Source organism: Grus americana, chromosome 1 (genome assembly GCF_028858705.1).
Source record: "Grus americana isolate bGruAme1 chromosome 1, bGruAme1.mat, whole genome shotgun sequence".
Taxonomy (NCBI): domain Eukaryota; kingdom Metazoa; phylum Chordata; class Aves; order Gruiformes; family Gruidae; genus Grus; species Grus americana.
The window spans coordinates 110,310,810-110,329,345 of NC_072852.1; the positions used below are offsets into that span (position 1 = coordinate 110,310,810).

At 42.6% G+C, this 18,536-nt stretch overlaps 1 protein-coding gene across 3 annotated transcripts in view; it reads left to right on the forward strand.

Annotated features, from left to right (window-relative positions):
* Window positions 1-930: 930 nt before the first annotated feature.
* CXADR (CXADR Ig-like cell adhesion molecule) overlaps window positions 931-18,536 on the forward strand; it is a 37,399-nt gene continuing 19,793 nt past the window's right edge. Inside the window, exons 1-2 of one of the 3 annotated variants that reach the window (XM_054804847.1) lie at window positions 963-1,081; window positions 15,204-15,320. Coding sequence is in view for 2 of the 3 variants with exons in the window: in XM_054804832.1 (XP_054660807.1) it covers window positions 1,033-1,081 (49 nt within the window). In the remaining variant the exon portion in view is untranslated. Of the gene's footprint in view, window positions 1,082-15,203; window positions 15,321-18,536 lie in introns of all 3 variants that reach the window. The other 2 variants (XM_054804832.1, XM_054804841.1) reach the window with 2 other exon arrangements.

The following is an 18,536-nucleotide window of genomic DNA, read 5'->3' on the forward strand; positions in this document are numbered from 1 at the left end:
TATTTGGTGATGGAGACCTTTCTTAATATAGCTGTGGACATAACAAAGGAGATGGTACCAACATGACTCATCCCGTCACAAGAATAAGCCATAGCAACAGAAACACATTTCTATCAGCTAACAGCTTTGCTATTGCACTATATAGCAATATACACATAGCAATAAATTCATAGAATTATTGAGAATAAACCTCGCCAAGTCTGCTTTATCTTCTCACAAACGTAACAGAGGGTTTCGCCGTACGTGGAGCACAAAGCATGTTTTTCTGGGATCGGCTGGGGCTGCCATTTTGGGCGTCGTGCAGCTGCATCACGCTACAGGAGACTCGGATCGTGCCCCTTCACAAACGGTCTTATCTGCCTTTTGTCTCCTTTCCTAGGTTTCTTCGATCCCAGACCTTTCAGTCAAAATACGAATAGGCCGTACGAGGAGGGCACAAGGCGTTACAATGGCGTTGCTATGGGGACCCAGTAAGACTTTTTTTGGGGTCCCCGGGTACAGGCAAGGGCCAGGAGCCGCGGACGGGAGCCGCGCCGCGCGTTCAGCTCCGGGCGTCGCTCCAGCTTATCGCGCACACCCCTCACCCGCTCACACGGGGTTTGTGCCCCCGTTTGCGCTGCCGGGCGGCGGGGCAGGCCCAGGCGCCGGTGAGCCCCGCCTGCAGAGGCGCGGAGAGCCGCGGCCAGCCCGGCGGAGGGCGGGGGCTGCCCCTCGCCGAGGTGTGCGGGCACGTGTTGCCGCGCCGAGGGCCTCCGGCTGCCCCGGGGAACACGGCGCCGGCGCCGGGCGGGCGGGGGCGGCTGCAGGTGCCGCTGTGCGGGGCGGCCCCCGCCGAGCGGCCGGGGAAGGGCAGGGGGGAGAAGCAGGGGCAGGCGCGCGGCGGCCCCCGGGGGGCTGGGGCGGGTGCCGGCCGGAAGTGACGGGCTGAACTGATTCACCTGCTGGGCGGTGCGCGCGGGGCGGGGGAGGTGCCCGCTGGGAGTCGCGGGGACGGAGCTGCCGGTGCCGGTTGCCTGCCGCTCGCGCCGCGCCATGGAGCCGCCGCTGGTGGTGGTGTCCCTCGTGCTGCTCTGCTCCGCAGGTGGGCGCCGGGCGCAGGTGGGGGGGGGCGGGACCGGACGGAAGGGAAGGGAAGGGGGAAAGGTGGTGGCGGTGGCTCCGTCGGGTTGGGAGAAAGGACGGCGGGCGGCTGCCGGCCGCCCCGCTTCTCCCCTGCTGACCGGGGGGCTCCTGCCCCGCCGCACCTCCGACCGCCTGTGTGTGTGAGGGGGGGGGACGTGGCTGGGCGGGGGGCTCCGTCTCTGCCAGCCCTTCTCCTGGGCGGGCGTCGTCGCCCGTCCCCTGTCCGCCAGTGGGTGCGGCCGCGTAGCGGTGGCTGAGGCGCGGTGCCCGTGCCCGGGAGGGCGCTGGCGGCTGGGGCGCGCTGCGGGGCCGACTTGGGCTTTGTTCGCCGGCGGGGCGGCCAGCGCCACTGCCGCGGTTTATCTCTTCCCCCCTCCTCCTCCTCCTCCTCCCTCCCCGGCCCCGCCTGCCTCTGCCCGCCCGCCCCCCCCTCCCTCCCGGGCAGCCCTCGGCGTGGCTGGAGACGATCCGCCCCGCTGTGGGCTCCGTGTGTCTCCCGTGGCGTCCCTTTTTCCTCAGGCGGCGGCGGAGTCCGTTCGTGACGGGCTTTCCGCGCGGGCCCCGGCGGCAGTAGGGTGCCGTGGTGCCCGCCCGGCGTCCCGCCTCTGGATGCGCCCCGGCCGGCGGGGCGAGCGGCCGGCGGAGAGCGCGGCTGGGGGGGGAGGGACGTCGGCTGGAGCGGTGTCCGCTGCGGGCGTGCGGCTGAGCGCCACGCGTGGAAACCGAAGTGAAAAGAACAAAAAAAACCCCAAACAAAACCACACACCCCCAACATTAAACAAAACCAACACCAACCCTGCATGTGTAATACCTCGTTAGTATCTGGATGTGACTTCAAGGTTGGTCCTCTTTTGGGAAGGTGGAAGGGGCCAAGTGGCTTCCCGAGAGCCCGCACAACCCAGTTGTCCTGGAGTCAATGGCTGTGGTTGAACTCTGTGGAGGTAACAGAGAGTTGCGGGGGGGGGGGGAGTTGACTTAGATCTAAACTGATTTGTTTTTCTTGCTCAGAGAAGACAAAGGAGTAGATATTCTCCAACAAAAAACCCCACCAAAAACCCAAACCAAAACCAAACAAAACAGTGCCTGAGCTACTAAAAAGTAGGCAAACATTTTTCATCTCAAACATAAGATGTTATGAGGTTCCTGTAATGAACTCAGTTGTAGTGCCATGTTAAGGTTTGATAAAATTATCTTAAAAAAAAAAAATGCTTCCACTAAAGCTGACCCAAACTTATGTGAAACTACAAAAGATAACAAAACTCCTATGGAGGTTCAGGTTCACAGTAAAATGTGTATTAGTGGTGTCAGGAGGCCATTTTTTGTATCCTGTTGAAATGTTAATGCCTTTGTTGATGTCGCTGCTGTTTTGGGAAATTACTCACAGGATCAAAATTCTGTGTCTGTAATGGAATGATAAACTCTGATCTCCTGTATGAAAGGATACCAGGAGTTCTGCACTAACTCTGTTTCTCTAGGCAGAGTTAGAAACAAGGTAGATTGTGGCTAGGTTAACAATTAAGATTTATATTGAAACACTTAATGTAACTAAAGCTGCAAAAAGAGTTTGCTGTGAGTGGAATTATTGTATGTACTGCAAATGACTGGAGTCACTAGTAGGATATCAAAGGCTGTGACACTATAAAGCTGGGAGTAATTAATATATGAGGAAATGTAAAACCAGAACAAAATTTTACACTAGCTTTACTGAAGTATACAGGTGTCTTCAGACTTCACTGTGAAATTGGATGACTTTGTAAAGAAAATAATATATTTGTGTTTTGTTTAAGAATATCTTTTGCACGGTTATTTGGATGACCGTACCTTGAAAGACACACACATTTCACAGTCCTCTAAAGGAAGTAATTTAATTATATATATGTATCAATCATAGGAGTTCATACATCCTCTGAGCTTGCTTGTGGGTTTTTTTCCCATCAGACTGAGTTAATATTTCTGGGTCTGTATTCATTACTTCCTTCACTGAGAGAGCAGATGTCAGTAAGTTGCTGTTGTCCGTATGGACCAAACTTAGAGGAAACTAATTTTTGTGCATCTGAGTGAAAGCTCTTGGCAGTGGAGGATTGTCTAGGTGCTGAAGTCTTTACTTGGGTTTGTAGTACTGGAATGACTTGTTAGTTTAAGCCTTATTTTAAGGCTTCCACTGTGTGCTATTTTCACAGCTTTTTTTCCCCCACGTAAGCCTCACTTTCCTTGTTTCACTGTCACTAAAAGTAGAGGATTGAAAATAACTGATTTTGTGTAAATAGGGAGGCCTGTCTTGGCTGTACAAAATACACCTTCAGCAGGCAAGGGGTCTATACCGTTATGTGTTGAAATAGGAAAGTGGATTTAAGCTGTCCCTGGACCCTGCTCAGGGGTGTAATCCCTCTGTTAAAGTCAATTTCACAGTCATAAATAACCAAATTGGGAACTTCCTTTCCCTTGCAAGAAGGGACGAGTTCATCCTTGAGCGTTTCAGGATACTAGGAGAGAACAGTTCTTTTCTGCCCTATCATTGTAATTAGTAATGAATTAATTCTAGTAACTGTCTTGGTATTACGTGGCTGTGCAACTGATAAATAACTTGTAGCAGTTTCTCCTTGCATTAATGCTTCTGGCAGATGACCACAAAACAGGTTGGTGTAGTGAAATTCAGTCTTATGCTGTTTTGCAGACTTCTGGTATGAATTTAGATTTGGATGGCTACTTCTGCACTCATAAGAGCTTTTCTAATTGTAGTAATTCTTCTTTATCTAAAAATGCATTCCAAGTCTGTGGTGAGTGGGAACTTGATGGCCATTTGAAGGGTCTGTTGGTATGTACTGTAGTTAAGTATGAGTCATTTCAAGTAGTTGGGGATTCCCCAAACGTGCAAATTCTGTTTAATTTCAATATTGTATAGCTGTCATCAATAAATTCTGGAATAGGGTAATAGAAATGATGTACCTCTTCAGATCTTTAAATATTTTACTGAGATAATAATAAACCGTTTTCCAAAGGGCAATACAGAATTCTGGTTTGAAGAGGAAAGCTCAGTGGTGAAGTGCTGGCAGATCATTTTGTTAGGTCTTATGAATGTATAAAGTGGTGTATGCTTTTTGATTAATTCTAAGCTTTCCAGAACGTGTTGTCATCTCAAAAGCTAATATAAAGAAATTATTGTTTCTCATTGTCAGTGACACTGAGCACATGTTTGCCTGTGCTGTGACTTCAGGGGGACTGTGTACATACTGGTAACCTTTTCCTGGCTATACGGTGTTGGGGAAATAACCTCGTTACATTTGGAGCAAATTCAAGTTTTTGTAGGGTTTTAGAAGACTGAAAATAAACATAGGTGCCTAGCTTCTGATCCTGATTTAAAAAATAAGATAGTGACCTGTGTCTGTTAAACTTTTGTAATGACAAAACACAAATTTTGAATAACTATGAACTGTTAACATAACCCGATTAATACCCATTTTTGTATAGGTATAAAAAAGTGATTACATTGGTGATGTCCAGTTAGCTGTCGGAAGATATGTTATACAAAATAGTAATGCTGTGCATGTAAATGCTCAAATTGAGAATAAGAGTTTGAGTAGAGTTTTAAGGTAAATACACAGGAATTTCCTTAGTCTGTAGTGATAGTCATTTTTTTATTGTTGCTCTTGGGTTGTGCGTTGGTAATTTTTTGCATTTATTTTTTTTACAATAGTAAGAATAGGTAATGCTGTACTATATTGAAATTCTGCAATGTGCGATGCTTTGTTAATAGAAAGTTAAGCTATTAAATAAAACTAATGTTCAGGTAAGCTTTCATAAAAGTCTGTGGTTATTGTCCTATTGTTAAGTGGTATTCATAAAACTTGCTAAAGTATTTCCAATAATATGCATGTAGGAGCAGAACCTAATGCAGATGTGGTAAGTCAGCGTTTGGTGGCTAGTACGCTTTGTCAGATATGTATAATAAGGAACTTAAGCCTGTCCATGTTTTTATGCATGCAACAGGATCTTACAGAGGCTTAAATTATGAGAAATTTGACTACTGCAGTAGTTAAATGATCATTCCTATCCTGGTCTCTTAATTGCTAAGCCTGGAACACTTTATCCGTTGCAGAGTAATTGTAACAGTTTGCAGGGTTCAAGTTCCTCTTGAGTGTCCATTGCTATTAAAAGTTACTTGAAGTTCAGGACTGCTTTCCTACGTTTTCTGGATCGTAGTGTTTCAAGAAGTATGAAAAACTTTAACCAGGAATGACTTAATCAACTAGTTACTGACATCGACCATGAGATCTGTTTTACAGTCATTTTGCCTTAACTAATCTTGTGTTTATCAGAAGGTATTTTATGCATTCAGAATGCTGCTGTAAAGATTATTACAGCTTGTCACTTTGGCCTCCTCTGACTACCCCCCTCCCCTGCACTGGCTTCCCCTGTGTTGCATCAAACTTCAGCTGCCTGTCTGTCTTCACTTCCAGTGCTTGTCACAGCCTCTTCCAAAGCTGAGTCCGCTTATCTAGAGATGAATCTACCACTCAAAAACGGCTGGTTTAGCTTCCATCACTGCTTTACAAAAAATGAATTGTCATATGAGCACTTATATGCTTTGCTACTGATTCCATTCATGCTTCGAGAGATTCCTTGTAAGCATCTTTGAATCTGCCTCAGTATTGGAGCATTTTAAAACTCATTTGCCACAGAGCCTGCAGAGATTTGTACAGACTACGCAGCTTGTTTTGGGGGCCACTATTGTTTCATGATACTAATTTAATCATTTGTTGTTCCTTGCATGGATTCATAAGCTTTTAATGGCAGGGATTCTGTTTTTGCTCTTGTTGCAACTTCTGGTTCATTTCATGGACTTTTAGATACTGTGTGAAACATAAATAAGGAGAACCTTCAACAATTGTGTGGCTCACCAGCTTGTAAGAATAGTCCCTCCTCCCCCTCCCCCCCCCCCCCCAATTACATCAATTTAGTTGCTCTTCCCTTTTTTTTTTCCCCCCTTTCTTTTCAGGGAATTCCTCTTTTTACTAGTTTGCATCTTTCAGGGGATGGTTGTAAGAAGAGCCACTTCAGCCTGTTGCCATGGGAGTAAGTGGCAGAGAAGCTATAGTTCTATGGAAACCTGTTTCAGTAGCAGCTTGAACATAAGCAGCCCCTGCATCCTTGCTGGTCATTTCCTTTACTGCACAACTGCCTTGATTGCATGTGTGTTGAATAGGTCTGAGTTGAGGCTGCTTAAAACTTTAATTTTTTTAACCGGTTCGATTGCAGGATATGAAACAAGAAAGAGTTTTGCCAACTTGTCCTGGTACAGAGCAGGAATGAGTAACAGAAAGGATGGCAGAAGAGCATGAGGAGAGAAAACCCATTCTGCTTGATCAATATTCTCCCATAGGAGAGAAATGTCTGTATAACCTTGGCCTGGGGGAAGCTTAGTTGGGGAGTCTGACTGCATTGCTAAATCGGGCAATCACTTGAATGGCTAGATGTTGTTATCTCAAAGATTATTTTTGCATCCCGTTTCATGTTGTACTAGGCATTCGTCTGACTCTGTGGCAAGCCAGTTGAAGGAGTTTCAAAGTCAGAAAAATACTAAATTTTTGTAAGGTCAGTTTTCTACCTGTTCCTTTTCCTGATCCAACTCCGTGAGATCGAGTCTGAGTTGTAACAAAAGAGAGTCAGCTGATACCTCAAACCCATATGAGCGGTGTGTATTGATTTTATTTTTTTTGATGTTGCCTACTTATTGCATCATATATTCAAAACTCGTGATGTGATAGAGAGGCAAGATTTGGAGCTTTATTGGCTGTAGGCTGAAGCCATTCACCAGTGCTGTGATGTCCTTTAGCTACTGTTAAGAAGCATCTGAGGTACTTGATGGTCACAAATCTTGCAGTTCCACTTGCTGGTACTTTTTTTTTGATAGATATGTTTTTCATGCCCTATAGCTAAAACCTATGTTTAGTATGTTGAAAGATGATTAATCAACAAGAAGTATTTGCAGTGTGTAGAAGGAGGTATGAGAATTTTCGTAAACTGTTTTAACTTGTGCAGAATAAGTTTGTATAGGGAATTGGAATTTCATATATTCTCTGATCCTGCATTTTCAGTTCTTCCTTTTAGATGTATTAACAGCATAAGCTACAAGGGATGTTTCAAGGCAGTTGTTATCAGTCATGTAAAAATAATGTGTGTGTGTATATTTTAAGGCCTCCCTAAATTTTTAAATGACTAGTTATCTTTGTGGTTATTTAGGGTGTATATTCTAATTCTTTGAGCTTATGCCTTTCTGGCTGTTTCTTATGTGGAGGAGGGTGGGAAGGGAAGCAAAAGCAGGCAGACGGACACTTCTTTCTGTCATTGTGATGCTTCACCTTTTTATTTAAAAAAACAAACCAACAAACCAGCAACAACAAAACAACCCAAACCCCAAAACCCCAACCCTGTACTACTGAATGAAATAATTTTCAATCTTAATGCAAAACTTGAATGTGCTAGGAAAAAGTATTGCTTGTTCAGTAGCTCAGAAGAGCCAAAACCCCTTTACTCAAGTGAAAATAATATGGCTGCTCAGTTAAGTGTTTGATTGTACTTAACTCCCCAATGCATTGACTGACAGATGTGCCTAATGCGTTCACATTGCGAAAGGGTTGATTCATTCAGTTTCCTTTTAAATGCCATCAAATTGGCAGGGGAAAAAAAATCGAATCATGTGACTTGATTGCTGAGTGACTGTATAAGCCTTCACCATCAGTTTATAATTGGAAAATAGGTGACTTGCAGGGCTAAAAGCAAGAACAGCTCATGCAGTTGATGTAGACTTGGTAGAGGAGAGGTGGGCTTTTGTGTGAATAAATCATGTCAGAATTTTGGTTCTGATTTTTTTTTTCCCCCTGAAAAAATGTCTTTGTAATGGTTGGCCATCATTTCATTTTATGCTTCTTAATACTATTTCTAGGTAGTTCCTTAATGGCTCTTAAGTGCAGTCTGAAGGTACAGTTTCACGTTACACCTAGCCGCATTACATATGTGATGTGGTTACATCTGGTATAACTTCATGTGTCTGTTGAGGTTGTTGCTACTTCCAGCGATGGTGTTGGGCTCCTTCTTCCCTCCCTTGTGTCGGAGCAGTGTCGTGCAGCTGCTGCGTGAGTCTGTTCAGCTGATACTAAAGAAAACTTTTTGTTGTTGTTGTTGAGTATGTTGTTTTCCTATTGGGTGAGTTCAGGAATTCAAACCACTTGTTGGCTGCGCGGCTCTGAGGGCCGGCAGCGCCTGGCTGCTGTGGGTGCAACATGAAATTGCGCTGTGGGTGGGGTTCCCTGGCAGCCTAAGCAAACCCTCATCCAGCTAGGGCAGCCTCACAGCTTTTCTGTCTCTGGCTTTGTGCTCCTGCCACTTAACCTTCTGTTAGGGGGACCAGCATTCAGAGAACCCCACCAAGAGAGAAAAAGCAAAACTTCTGTGCAGTGTCAGTTTTTAGCAGAGTCAGCTCTTCGTTCTGGCCTTCTGCCTTTTTGCATAAAGCATTATACTGGCGTAAAGGAAAGTGACGGCATCAAACCCGAGGATGAGAGGGCAGGACCTCAGCAAATCCAAAGTATTCTAGTTGTCATTCCCTTAATACAGCGGGTTGAATTAGGTCATGCTGGATCGTTTAAATGTTACCAAGCATGAAAACTCAGAACTCATAGTGATCTTCTGTAGAAGTGGGGCTAGATGGTATTTCTGTGCTTAAAATTAAGATTAATCCCAATTTTTGTTACCATATCTCCTCTCCCTTTATGTTGCCCTCCCCCTTTATGTTGCCCTCCCCCAAAAGCGTATTCTTTCCTTCAGTAATGAAACACAAATGCCCCCTCTCTCAACGTGATAAGCACGTCCCTCTCCAGTCAGGTCATCAATTGCTGCAGTTGCTAGGATACTCAGCCAATGACTTCGGGTTTAGCAACAAAAAAGCTTCAAGAATGTGCTGAACAAGTAAGGAGCACAAGGGCAGTTGTAAGGAAAAGGATGTTGGATAGAATCTGAAGGCAAAGGGGATGTCAGGGAAGAAGCAGAAGTTGGAGGGAGGAAGTAAAAGATCAGTAAAGCTTTAGCCCGTGATTTCTAGGTTTTTTTAGTTGCATAGCTATGCCAGCTGATCAGTGAATTGTGGTTGGAAGTGAAATTAAGCTCTTGCTGTGTATTGCAGGGTTGGGGTTACTTGTAGTTCTATTTATGAGTCTTGAAATTAAGATTTTTTTTTTTTATTATTCGATTGAGAGGGATGAGTAACTTCTAACTTAATTGTGCAGTATGTTTTAAACTGGGGCATGGGTATGCAATACTACATGAATTAGAGCTAGTTATTAATTTAATGCTGTCTGAGGACATCCAGACTGAAAGAAGGTTTGGGCTTTTTTTTCTGTCTTTGAAGACATATGCTTAGCCTGTGTCCTGTTGGTTTAGGGTGGTTTTTTTGCTTGTGTGATTTGACATAGGATTTGTGGATTCAGGTGAACTTTGGTAGATACTCAGTAACTTAACAGTTATGGTTGAACTGATGGATTTTGTCAGATTTTTCAGGCTAGACCAATGAAGTATTGCTTCAGCTTTGGCTTCTGTTCAAAGCAGATCACCTTAAGGGCGGTGTTTGTAGTATTCCAAAGGGGAATAGGTCTTTTTGAGCTGTTCTGCAGAAATTGGGAGCTTAGAGTGGCAAAACTTCAATTTTTGGAACTGGTCAGATTTCAGTGGTTGCTGAAGACCACGTCGTTTCTTGTGAGTCTGGGCATCAGACAGTAGAAAGGAATGTAAGACTTAGTTGTGGAGTCCGTTAATTGTCAAAGCAGATAAAAGTCAGAAATAGGCAGGGAGAAAGTTAATCCATGGTTTGAAGAAGTAATATTACACTGATTATTTTAAGGGTAAGTACAACTGGTAGACTGCCCAGTAAATGTGCCTTAGAAAAGTGGTGCTTCTCCCCTGGTTGCTCAGAGGAAGAGAAGTTTGGAAATACAAACACATTGAAATCCAGCAGCAGCAGAGTTGACTATCCAGGTAGTAGAACTTTGCCAGTCTTATTCTGACATGTAGGTTTTTTTCCTTATTTTACTTTAAGAGCGCCTGCTGCTTCATCAGTCTTGTCTTTGTAGCATATGGCAGAACCTTCCTTCATGCATGTCAGTCTTTTAGCTGCACCACCTGTGGAAAAAGCGTCCTGAAAACTTAACCAGACCAGAGCTCTGGTAGTTTGGTCATTCAGCTTTATTCTGCTATCAGTAGGGCAGCTGAGATGAAATGTGAAAGAGAGGGATTTAAAATCTTGCCTCTACTAAGTGTCCATATAAAACTCAAGCTGTTTTCTCCAGAAATTGTTTGGTGGATTTAGTTTCCTGAACTGTTTTTATATTTAGCCTGGGACTAAATGGACTAGGAAGGAGGAGACAGTGTTTGGAGCAAGGACTGGGAGCCAAATCTCTTCTAGGTGAGTGTTTTTGTTCCTGGGTTGTCTTTACTTTTTTTTTTTTTTCCCCATAAATTGTATCTTTTTTGCATAGCAGAAGGGCGTCATTAAGATGTGTGACTGATTAGCTTAGAGAGCACTGTCTGGGAGGTATGAAATGCAGGAGTGAACATTTTTTTTTGTCTGAATGCTAAATCTCTGTCTTCAGTGTTCTGCCTGGTGGACTTAGGCTAGTATAGAGAGGCAAGTTTTTATCTTCTGACTTTTTGGACTGGGCCTTTTTGAGGTTTAAATAGAGAGTTATGTAGTGTGTTGATGTCAGTAGCTTTGGAAATGTTAGATTTAGAAGTGCTTGATGCTTTTGCTAAGATGGTGTGGGGTTTTGGATTTTTTTTAATACTGTGAACTGTGCATTTGTATGAAATTTGTATTGTAGCATTGTCAAGCATGGGAAAAATGTGGTCTGTGGAGCATATTAAACATTAACTGTTTAACACTTTTGGTACTAGCAGGACAGTACTTTCTTTGTTAGAAAAAGCTGTGCAATTTGCCTTTATCAGCAGTGAATTATCCTAAAAATCTGCATTCTCTATGGAGTTCTACAGTCATTACATACTAAAACCAAACCTGCCCTTTGGATACATATCTGCTATAGATTCAGGTGCAGTAATGCTGTGCCATTTTTTCTTTTCTTGTTTTATTCACTGTTGCATGATTATCTTGCTTTTGGTAGTTTATTGTTTGTTACTTACTTGCTCCTTTCCCTTATGTCTTACTTATTCTTACCTCAGGTGAGGTTGCTCTGAAGGTAAAGTGTTCTTTGGTACCTAGGTGCCTGACTAAATTAACAGGATGTGTTTTGAGCTAATATGTATTTCAGATTATGTCCAGAATTTTATGAGGATATATGTGTACTTTGAAACACTAAAATTCTCTTTCACAGCCATTCTCACATCAGAAGTCCCCAGATCTGTTGAATTTGCTTTCAAAAGGGAAGACAACTAATTTTTTAATCCTTCTACTAAACTTATCTTTTTCTTCTTTATTGCTATTGTTCCTTTAATGTTTATTAATTTAAAGAAGGCTCATTAGCGACCTTTCTTTGTGTTGTTCCATGTCATGTGTCCTATGGGAAAACAGTGAAGTTGAGGAAGTAGGTATGACTAGAGCTGATTGAAAAACTGGAATTGACTCTCTTCCGTTCACACTCTGTCCCTCCAAGTTGCTCAGCCTGAATTTCTGAAGCCTGATATAACTTCTTGCAAACCGAAGTGGGGTTAAGTCTGCCTTAATCTGTGTCAGACTTCATCAGGACTGGGGACATAATGTTTTCAGGATCTCTTGCAGTATGATGACGCTTGCCAGAAGTTGTAGGGTTTATGACATGGAAAATTAGATGCACCAAAGCTTCATAGCGTTTTGGGCCCAAATTCTTGAAAGCTGTGACTGTAATGGGGCCTTGCTTGTGCTGTTGGAGGTTTGATACTGGAAACCCAAATCTGATGCTGGGCTTTTTTGGCCTTTGGGAGTCTCACTGATAAAGCTAGGATTCAGCTTGCGGTGCAGTCAGTTACGATAAACTGCGGCAAAGCAGCATAAGGAAACTCGGCAGCTTGTGGCCATCTTGGCTGTGCCAATGTGACTTAGCTCCTGGGTGCTGTAAAAATCACTAAAATGAGTAGTGTCAAATATTCTTTTCCCTTCACTTCTGCAAAAGCAACTTTTAATCCACTTCATTATCAGCACTCTGCCTTGTAGAGGCTTGTTTTGGCATCACTTGTGGATACTGAAGTTTTGTGTATTGAGGAAGCAGGAGAAGATTATGAGATGGGGACTTCTTGTGGGGATTTCAGCCACAAAGGAAACTTATGTTTGTCCTAGATTGGGCTAGTAAACACTGGGAAGTCTCCCTCTGCTAGGCACTCCTCAGTGTGTACCTACCTCGGTGTGTACTCCCTACTTGCCAAGGGTGTAAACTTAAATTGACTCCCTCAGTTCTTCAGGGCCTTTTTTCAGAAATGTGGTTTTGAAATAAGATGTTGTAGAATTTCTGTCTGAGTGGAGGTGGGAAAGGGGAGAGTTGGGGAATTTTGCTTTAAAATACCATTAAAGCTAGCTAAAAAAAAGTGGGAAATTAACTGTGGATGAGAGGCATATTCAGAAGTAAAACAGGGATTGTGGTTAGTTGGTTCTTGAGACTGAAGTCTGTCAAGTGAAAAGATTTGATCACAGCTACAGCTATGATCTGTTTTTGAAACAAGAGTCTAAGCTGAAGAGTTTTAAGGGGATTTTATAGCTTGTATTGCTCAAAGCGCTAACATGGATTTCTGGTTGTCAGTGTTGTTTACTTCTTAAGGCCTCATTCTGTGAAGAGAAGCATTTATGTGTTTACAGCCATTCCTTGTTTACAAGCAGGTATTGGCAAAAAAGGTGTTTTTTTGGAGACCCTGCTAGTAAAGTTGAAGTACTGTGCAAATGCAGATTGCAGATGGATCACATATGGCTTTAAGTACAGCAGCATCTCTGAACTCAATTCTTACCCCATGTAGAAGCAGATTGTGCGTCTTTGCAGTTGTGCTCCTCAGTGATTGCCATTTCGGACATCGGTTTGTACCTGACGGCAGTCCTGCCTTCGTGGTGCATCTCCCCTGCTCCTGCCTCCTTGGTGTATGTCAGCCGCCATACCTTCTGCTGTTCGAGCTGATTGTGTTCCTCTCCTGTTACCCATTTAGGGAGGGACTGTGTCTAGTGGGTTACGTAATGCTTCTGTAACATAGCGCTATCTGATGTCAGGAACGTTCATGCCAAGTTTAAATTTACACTTAATTTTGTGTAAGCCAGCAATCCAGAATTGCAGTGTATCCTGAATTTTTTTTTTTCATTTAAATAAGAAAATACTAAGTGCATAAATAATTAATCTAATAAAAATTTGCTTTCTGTTATTTGTTGGTATATATTACAGGTGTGTATCTGTGTTGGAATGAAGAAAGCATTGCTTCATTTTAATTTTTTGTTCGTTTTCTGTGTTGAAGATTCTTTTATACTAGAAAACAGTTTCCATCAAATTCATTCAAACATTTAATTTTCCCTAGATTATTCTTAAAAATATTAATAATGTAGTTTGTGTTCCACTTGAGTGGTATTTGAAGTTTTGTCCAGATATTTAGAAGGAACTACAGTTTAGTCTAAAAATGTACTGGTGTACTGGTTTGCACCCCTTCAGAAATCATGCAAAGAACTTGTTCAGTCATGCAGATATAGCTTGCATGCTCTTTAGGGTCAATTTCCCAGAGAAAGAGTACTCAATTCCACATTAAGAAACCTAAATCTCAATGCTCAGAATCCAAAATGTGTACTGACCTCTTACCTTCTTCTGATATCGGTTTAGATTAGATGTTAGAAAGAAATTCTTTACTGTGAGGGTGGTGAGGCACTGGAACAGGTTGCCCAAAGAGGTTGTGGATGCCCCACCCCTGGAAGTGTTCAAGGCCAGGTTGGATGAGGCTTTCGGCAACGTGGTCTAGTTGAGGGTGTCCCTGCCTGCAGCAGGGGGGTTGGAACTAGATGATCTTTAAGGTCCCTTCCAACCCAAACCATTCTATGATTCTATGATGTAAATTTGTATAAGGGATAATACTTAGTATTCTGCATCGACGAATGGTACTTGTCTCTTCTCACCCAGTCACAAAGGTTCATCATCTTGCTTGCCCCAACTGCATATGGCACGTGTTCTCCTTGCAAAATATTTGGGGAACAATATACATGCATATGAACCAATTGCACTTCTATGTTGATAGTTTTCAGTTGTTTGGGGTTTTTTTTTTTTTTCAGAATCTGTTGCATGCTTCTGAGTCTAAGCTTTGCAGTGGTTTGTTTGCTGCAATTAAAAATCAGATATTTTAATGCTAAGTGTATTTGAATAAACAGGATAACTGACTTGAGGAATCCTCATCTTTCTGGTGTGTTAAAGCAAGTCTGAAAAAGGTCTGAAATTTATCCATGAAACCCCACTAACCAAAACAAATATAGATCTTAGCTTGATAAAATGTCTGCCTGTCACGTACTAGTGGTTAGATGCCACACATGCTCCTCAAAACATGAGTGGATCAAAGTAGCGGAGTGAAGAGAAACTGAATCTTCCTGATTTGACTGGAAATTTAAGGGAGATGAGGCTTGGGAAACCTTGGAGAAAATGTCATGTTGTCGCTATGTGCATTGGCTTCAAATAGTTCTTTAATGCAGTTAGAGAATTGTTTGTGTTAGACGTGACCTCAGTCAGCCAACCTTCTGCTCCAAGCAGAGTCAAACTGAGTACTTCGGGCTTGTCTGTGTCAGCTGTCACTAAATCACCTGTCCTATTTTCCTTTTTGATTCTTTACTGCTCATGTACTAGAAGAAGCTTTCCGTGTTGCACTTAGGTCCCTTCTTTCAGCTTTGGTTGGGTTTTGATTTCCCTAGCAGGGACGCTGCATGCCTGGGCAATATTTCTGTATTCCTCCATTGGTAGACTGTTTTTCCTTCCTCCTCCTTGGGCCAAGCTGCCGATCAATCTACTCATTTTCCTGAGTGCTGGGATGTAGTTTTTGTGTGGCTAGAAGCAGTTGTCCTTAAGTACCTGCTAGCTTTCTCAACCTCTTTTGCCTTTCAGAACTGGGTCCCACAGAATTCTACCTACTGAATAAGTCAGCCTGCCCTTCTGAAGTGCAGGGTCTATACTGGATGTGCCTTCCTCGCTCCTCAGGATTTTGAACTCCACTGTTTCATGGTGACTACAGTCAAGGCTGCCATTGATCCCATCCCCAGCAAGTTCTTCCTTCCTTTTTTGTTTTTGTTTGGTTGTTTTTTTGGATTTTTTTGTTTGGTTTTTGTTTGTTTTTTTGTTGAAAGCAATTCCAAGAAAGTATCAAATGGGTTTAGCAGCTGTTTTTCCCTGAAACCCTCCAGAAGCCTCCTAGATTGTTTGTGTCCTGTTTTGTTGCCCTTCTAGTAGATGTCAGGGAGGTTAAAGTGTCCCACAATAACCAGGCTCTGTGATTTTAGACACTTTCTGGAGTTGATGGAAAATACTTCATCTGCTTTCTCACCCTTGGCTTGTAACAAATTTGGACTGTGATGTTGTCCATAAGGACCTCTCCTTTAATGCTGACTCACAAGCTCTCAACTAGCCTGTGCCTGTCCCATAAAACAGATTTTTCTGTTACAGCTGCTCCTTCAGGTAGAGGGCAATTCACCTGCTGTTCTTTCCTTCCTGGCTTTCTTAAAAAGCCTGTTTGCGTCCATGGCAAAGGTCCAGTCGTGCAAGCTATCCCACATGTCTCAGTTAACTCCAGAGTCATGGTTCTGTGTACAGGTGATTGAGATGGTTCCCCTTTCAACATGTTTCAGCCTTGCTAAGGTGTCTCTTCCTCCCACCAACCTGACCCATGTACTTAATGTGTGAATCTCTATTCTCTCCCTTAATTGCAAGCATCTATCTCCATTCCCTGATAGACCTCTCATTTAAAGTGCTTGTCACCAGATTTGATGAGGATGTTCCTAGCCCACATTGTCAAGTGGATCCTATCTTTCACTTAGCAGCCCTCATTTCTCAATGGTACTTCTGGCCATAAAAATTAAAACACTGCCTGCAGTACCAGTGCTGCAGAGAGTTGTTACCTTGTAGGATGTGTCTCCACAAGCCCTTTCCTCTTCACATGAAAGGCCAAAGAGAACAAACATCCTCTGGGGTCCCCATGTCCTTCTCCTTTGCCCCTGGAGTTCTTTAGTCACTCCTGATTTGCTCCAGGTCTCCTTTCTTAGTAGCATGGGTGCCTGTGTGAGTAGGTAATAGTAATAGGATTTGTTTGTTTGTGTTTTTTTTTAAAAAAAAAAAAAAAAGAAGGCAATAGTGATAATAATAAGGGGTAATAGTTTAATAGTTAATAGTCCATGGGTCAGAGGAGCCTTGGCAGTCTCTCCAACATGCTGAATCTGGGCAAACCTCCTTCACCAGCATATCTGGTAGCAGATGTTTGTGTCTCCTCTTGCAGAAGGGAATAGGGAATCTCCAACTAGTATTACCTGCCACTCCCTTGTATTGCTAATGCTTAGTTCAAACCCGACTAGCTCTGACACCTACCTTAATTGAGATGCTTGCTGCTTATGCCTGTCATTCTAATGTTGACAGAAAAAATAAAGTGGAAAATAGCTTTATATGCTTGTGTTCTTAGCTTAGGAAAGAGAATGTGGAGCACTAGTGTAATAAGAATGAGGCACTGGGATATGCGCAGTAAGAAAGGAATTGAGATTTGTGAAAAATCTCTGAGACTTAGAAGGCTCAGAGAAGCTTCACTTGCAGGAATGATTGTTGAGAGCTATGCTGAGATTCATGTGCTTTATCTTCCATTGACATGTTTACATGCGGTCAGTGTGTGTGAACATACTACTCACACTTCAAGAGTTTCAGTTTTTTGTAACAATCTTTTACGTGGGATAAATTTCTGGCAAGTCACTTTAGGCAGTTGGGTGCTGCTTTTATTTGGCTTGTAGTCACTATGTTGTTTCATATCCTTTGGATTAGAGGAATCAGTGCTGTAGTAGAAGCTCAGACTGAACTCTTTGCTGTTTGTGGCTTTTAAAGCACTTTAAGCAAGCTGCCATGTGATAGGCAGATTGATTGGACCCTAGTTTCCTAGGAGGGTCTCTCTGAAATGTAGTACTTCCAGCTTTTAACATCACTTTTCTTCCCCATTCCCAGTGAACTTGTTCCCTCTCTGTGTTCTGCCATCTGGATGAGAAACAGTTTGCGTAACGTCCACTTTGAAATTGTTCACGTACGGAGTGGTCCAGCAATGAAGAGGCAAGAGATAGTCGAAGAATCTAATGCTTCTTAGCTAAGTCAGAACAAATGAATTAACTTCAGGAACTTCTGGTTGTATGGGACAGTTATCTCTGCTTTTGTATTTGGTTGAAATTGTCAGAGATGAACAAGTAACGGCAGAAGGAGAGAAATAAAACACTGATTATACAAGTCCTGTTTGTTCAGAAAATTAGTCAAAAAATGGAGATATGAACACTCATCTGTCCAGTTTGTTTCAACCATGTTGTGTGTTTCAGCAGGCTTATACTTTTTTTCAGGGGGTTATACTTTTTAGTAGTACAGATGTGTTATAGGATCTCCAGAGTATGAATTCTGTTACCCATTACCTACTACAAAGAGACAGATGTCATCGTGTTGCTCTTAACTGAATTACTGAACACTTGGTGAAATCCTCAGCAGGTCCCCTTGAGGGGAGAACAAACATGTGGTCTGTGGTTATCTTATTGTGGAACCTCAGATGGCAAAGTAATTGTTATTGGAGATGCTGTCACAGAGCAGAAATACTGCTTCAGTGATTAACTCTTATTTCGGAATGAAAGCTTTTAATTTTCTGAGTTACAGATATGAGACTTCTAAGGAAGTAATAGCAGTTACTAAACTGTCCTTGACATCCCATCTCACTTCTTTAATATAGCAAAATGAAAATGCAGAAATGCAATTTGGAGATTAGCTTGAGAATATTGTGTTACTGCTCCCTAATGAGGCAGTGGGGGAGAGGGGAACAGAAGAGTATGGAAGTCACTGAAAAAAAGATTAGGAATTTGCATTCTTTGCTACTGTGTTTTATTGAAACATGAATGTACTCTGAATCTACCCATTTCTAGAGATGATAGTAGTAATACTGTCTTTGTTTATGCAAAGCTGACCAAACTTAAGGATTACACTGTAATATATTTCACTTGTCAAATGACCTTTTTAAGAGGTTTAGAACAGCTAGTTTTACACTTGGAAATCTCAAAGGATCCTTTAGAAGGGGATAGCATCTATGGCAAGTCAACTAGTATTCATGGAGATCAGTACCATTTAGGAAATAGTATTAATTTAGCCTAGTAGCAGAGAATTAGTTGCTTAGATATGTTTACTGTGGTCAGAAAAAAGGTGATATATAAACATGTTAGAATT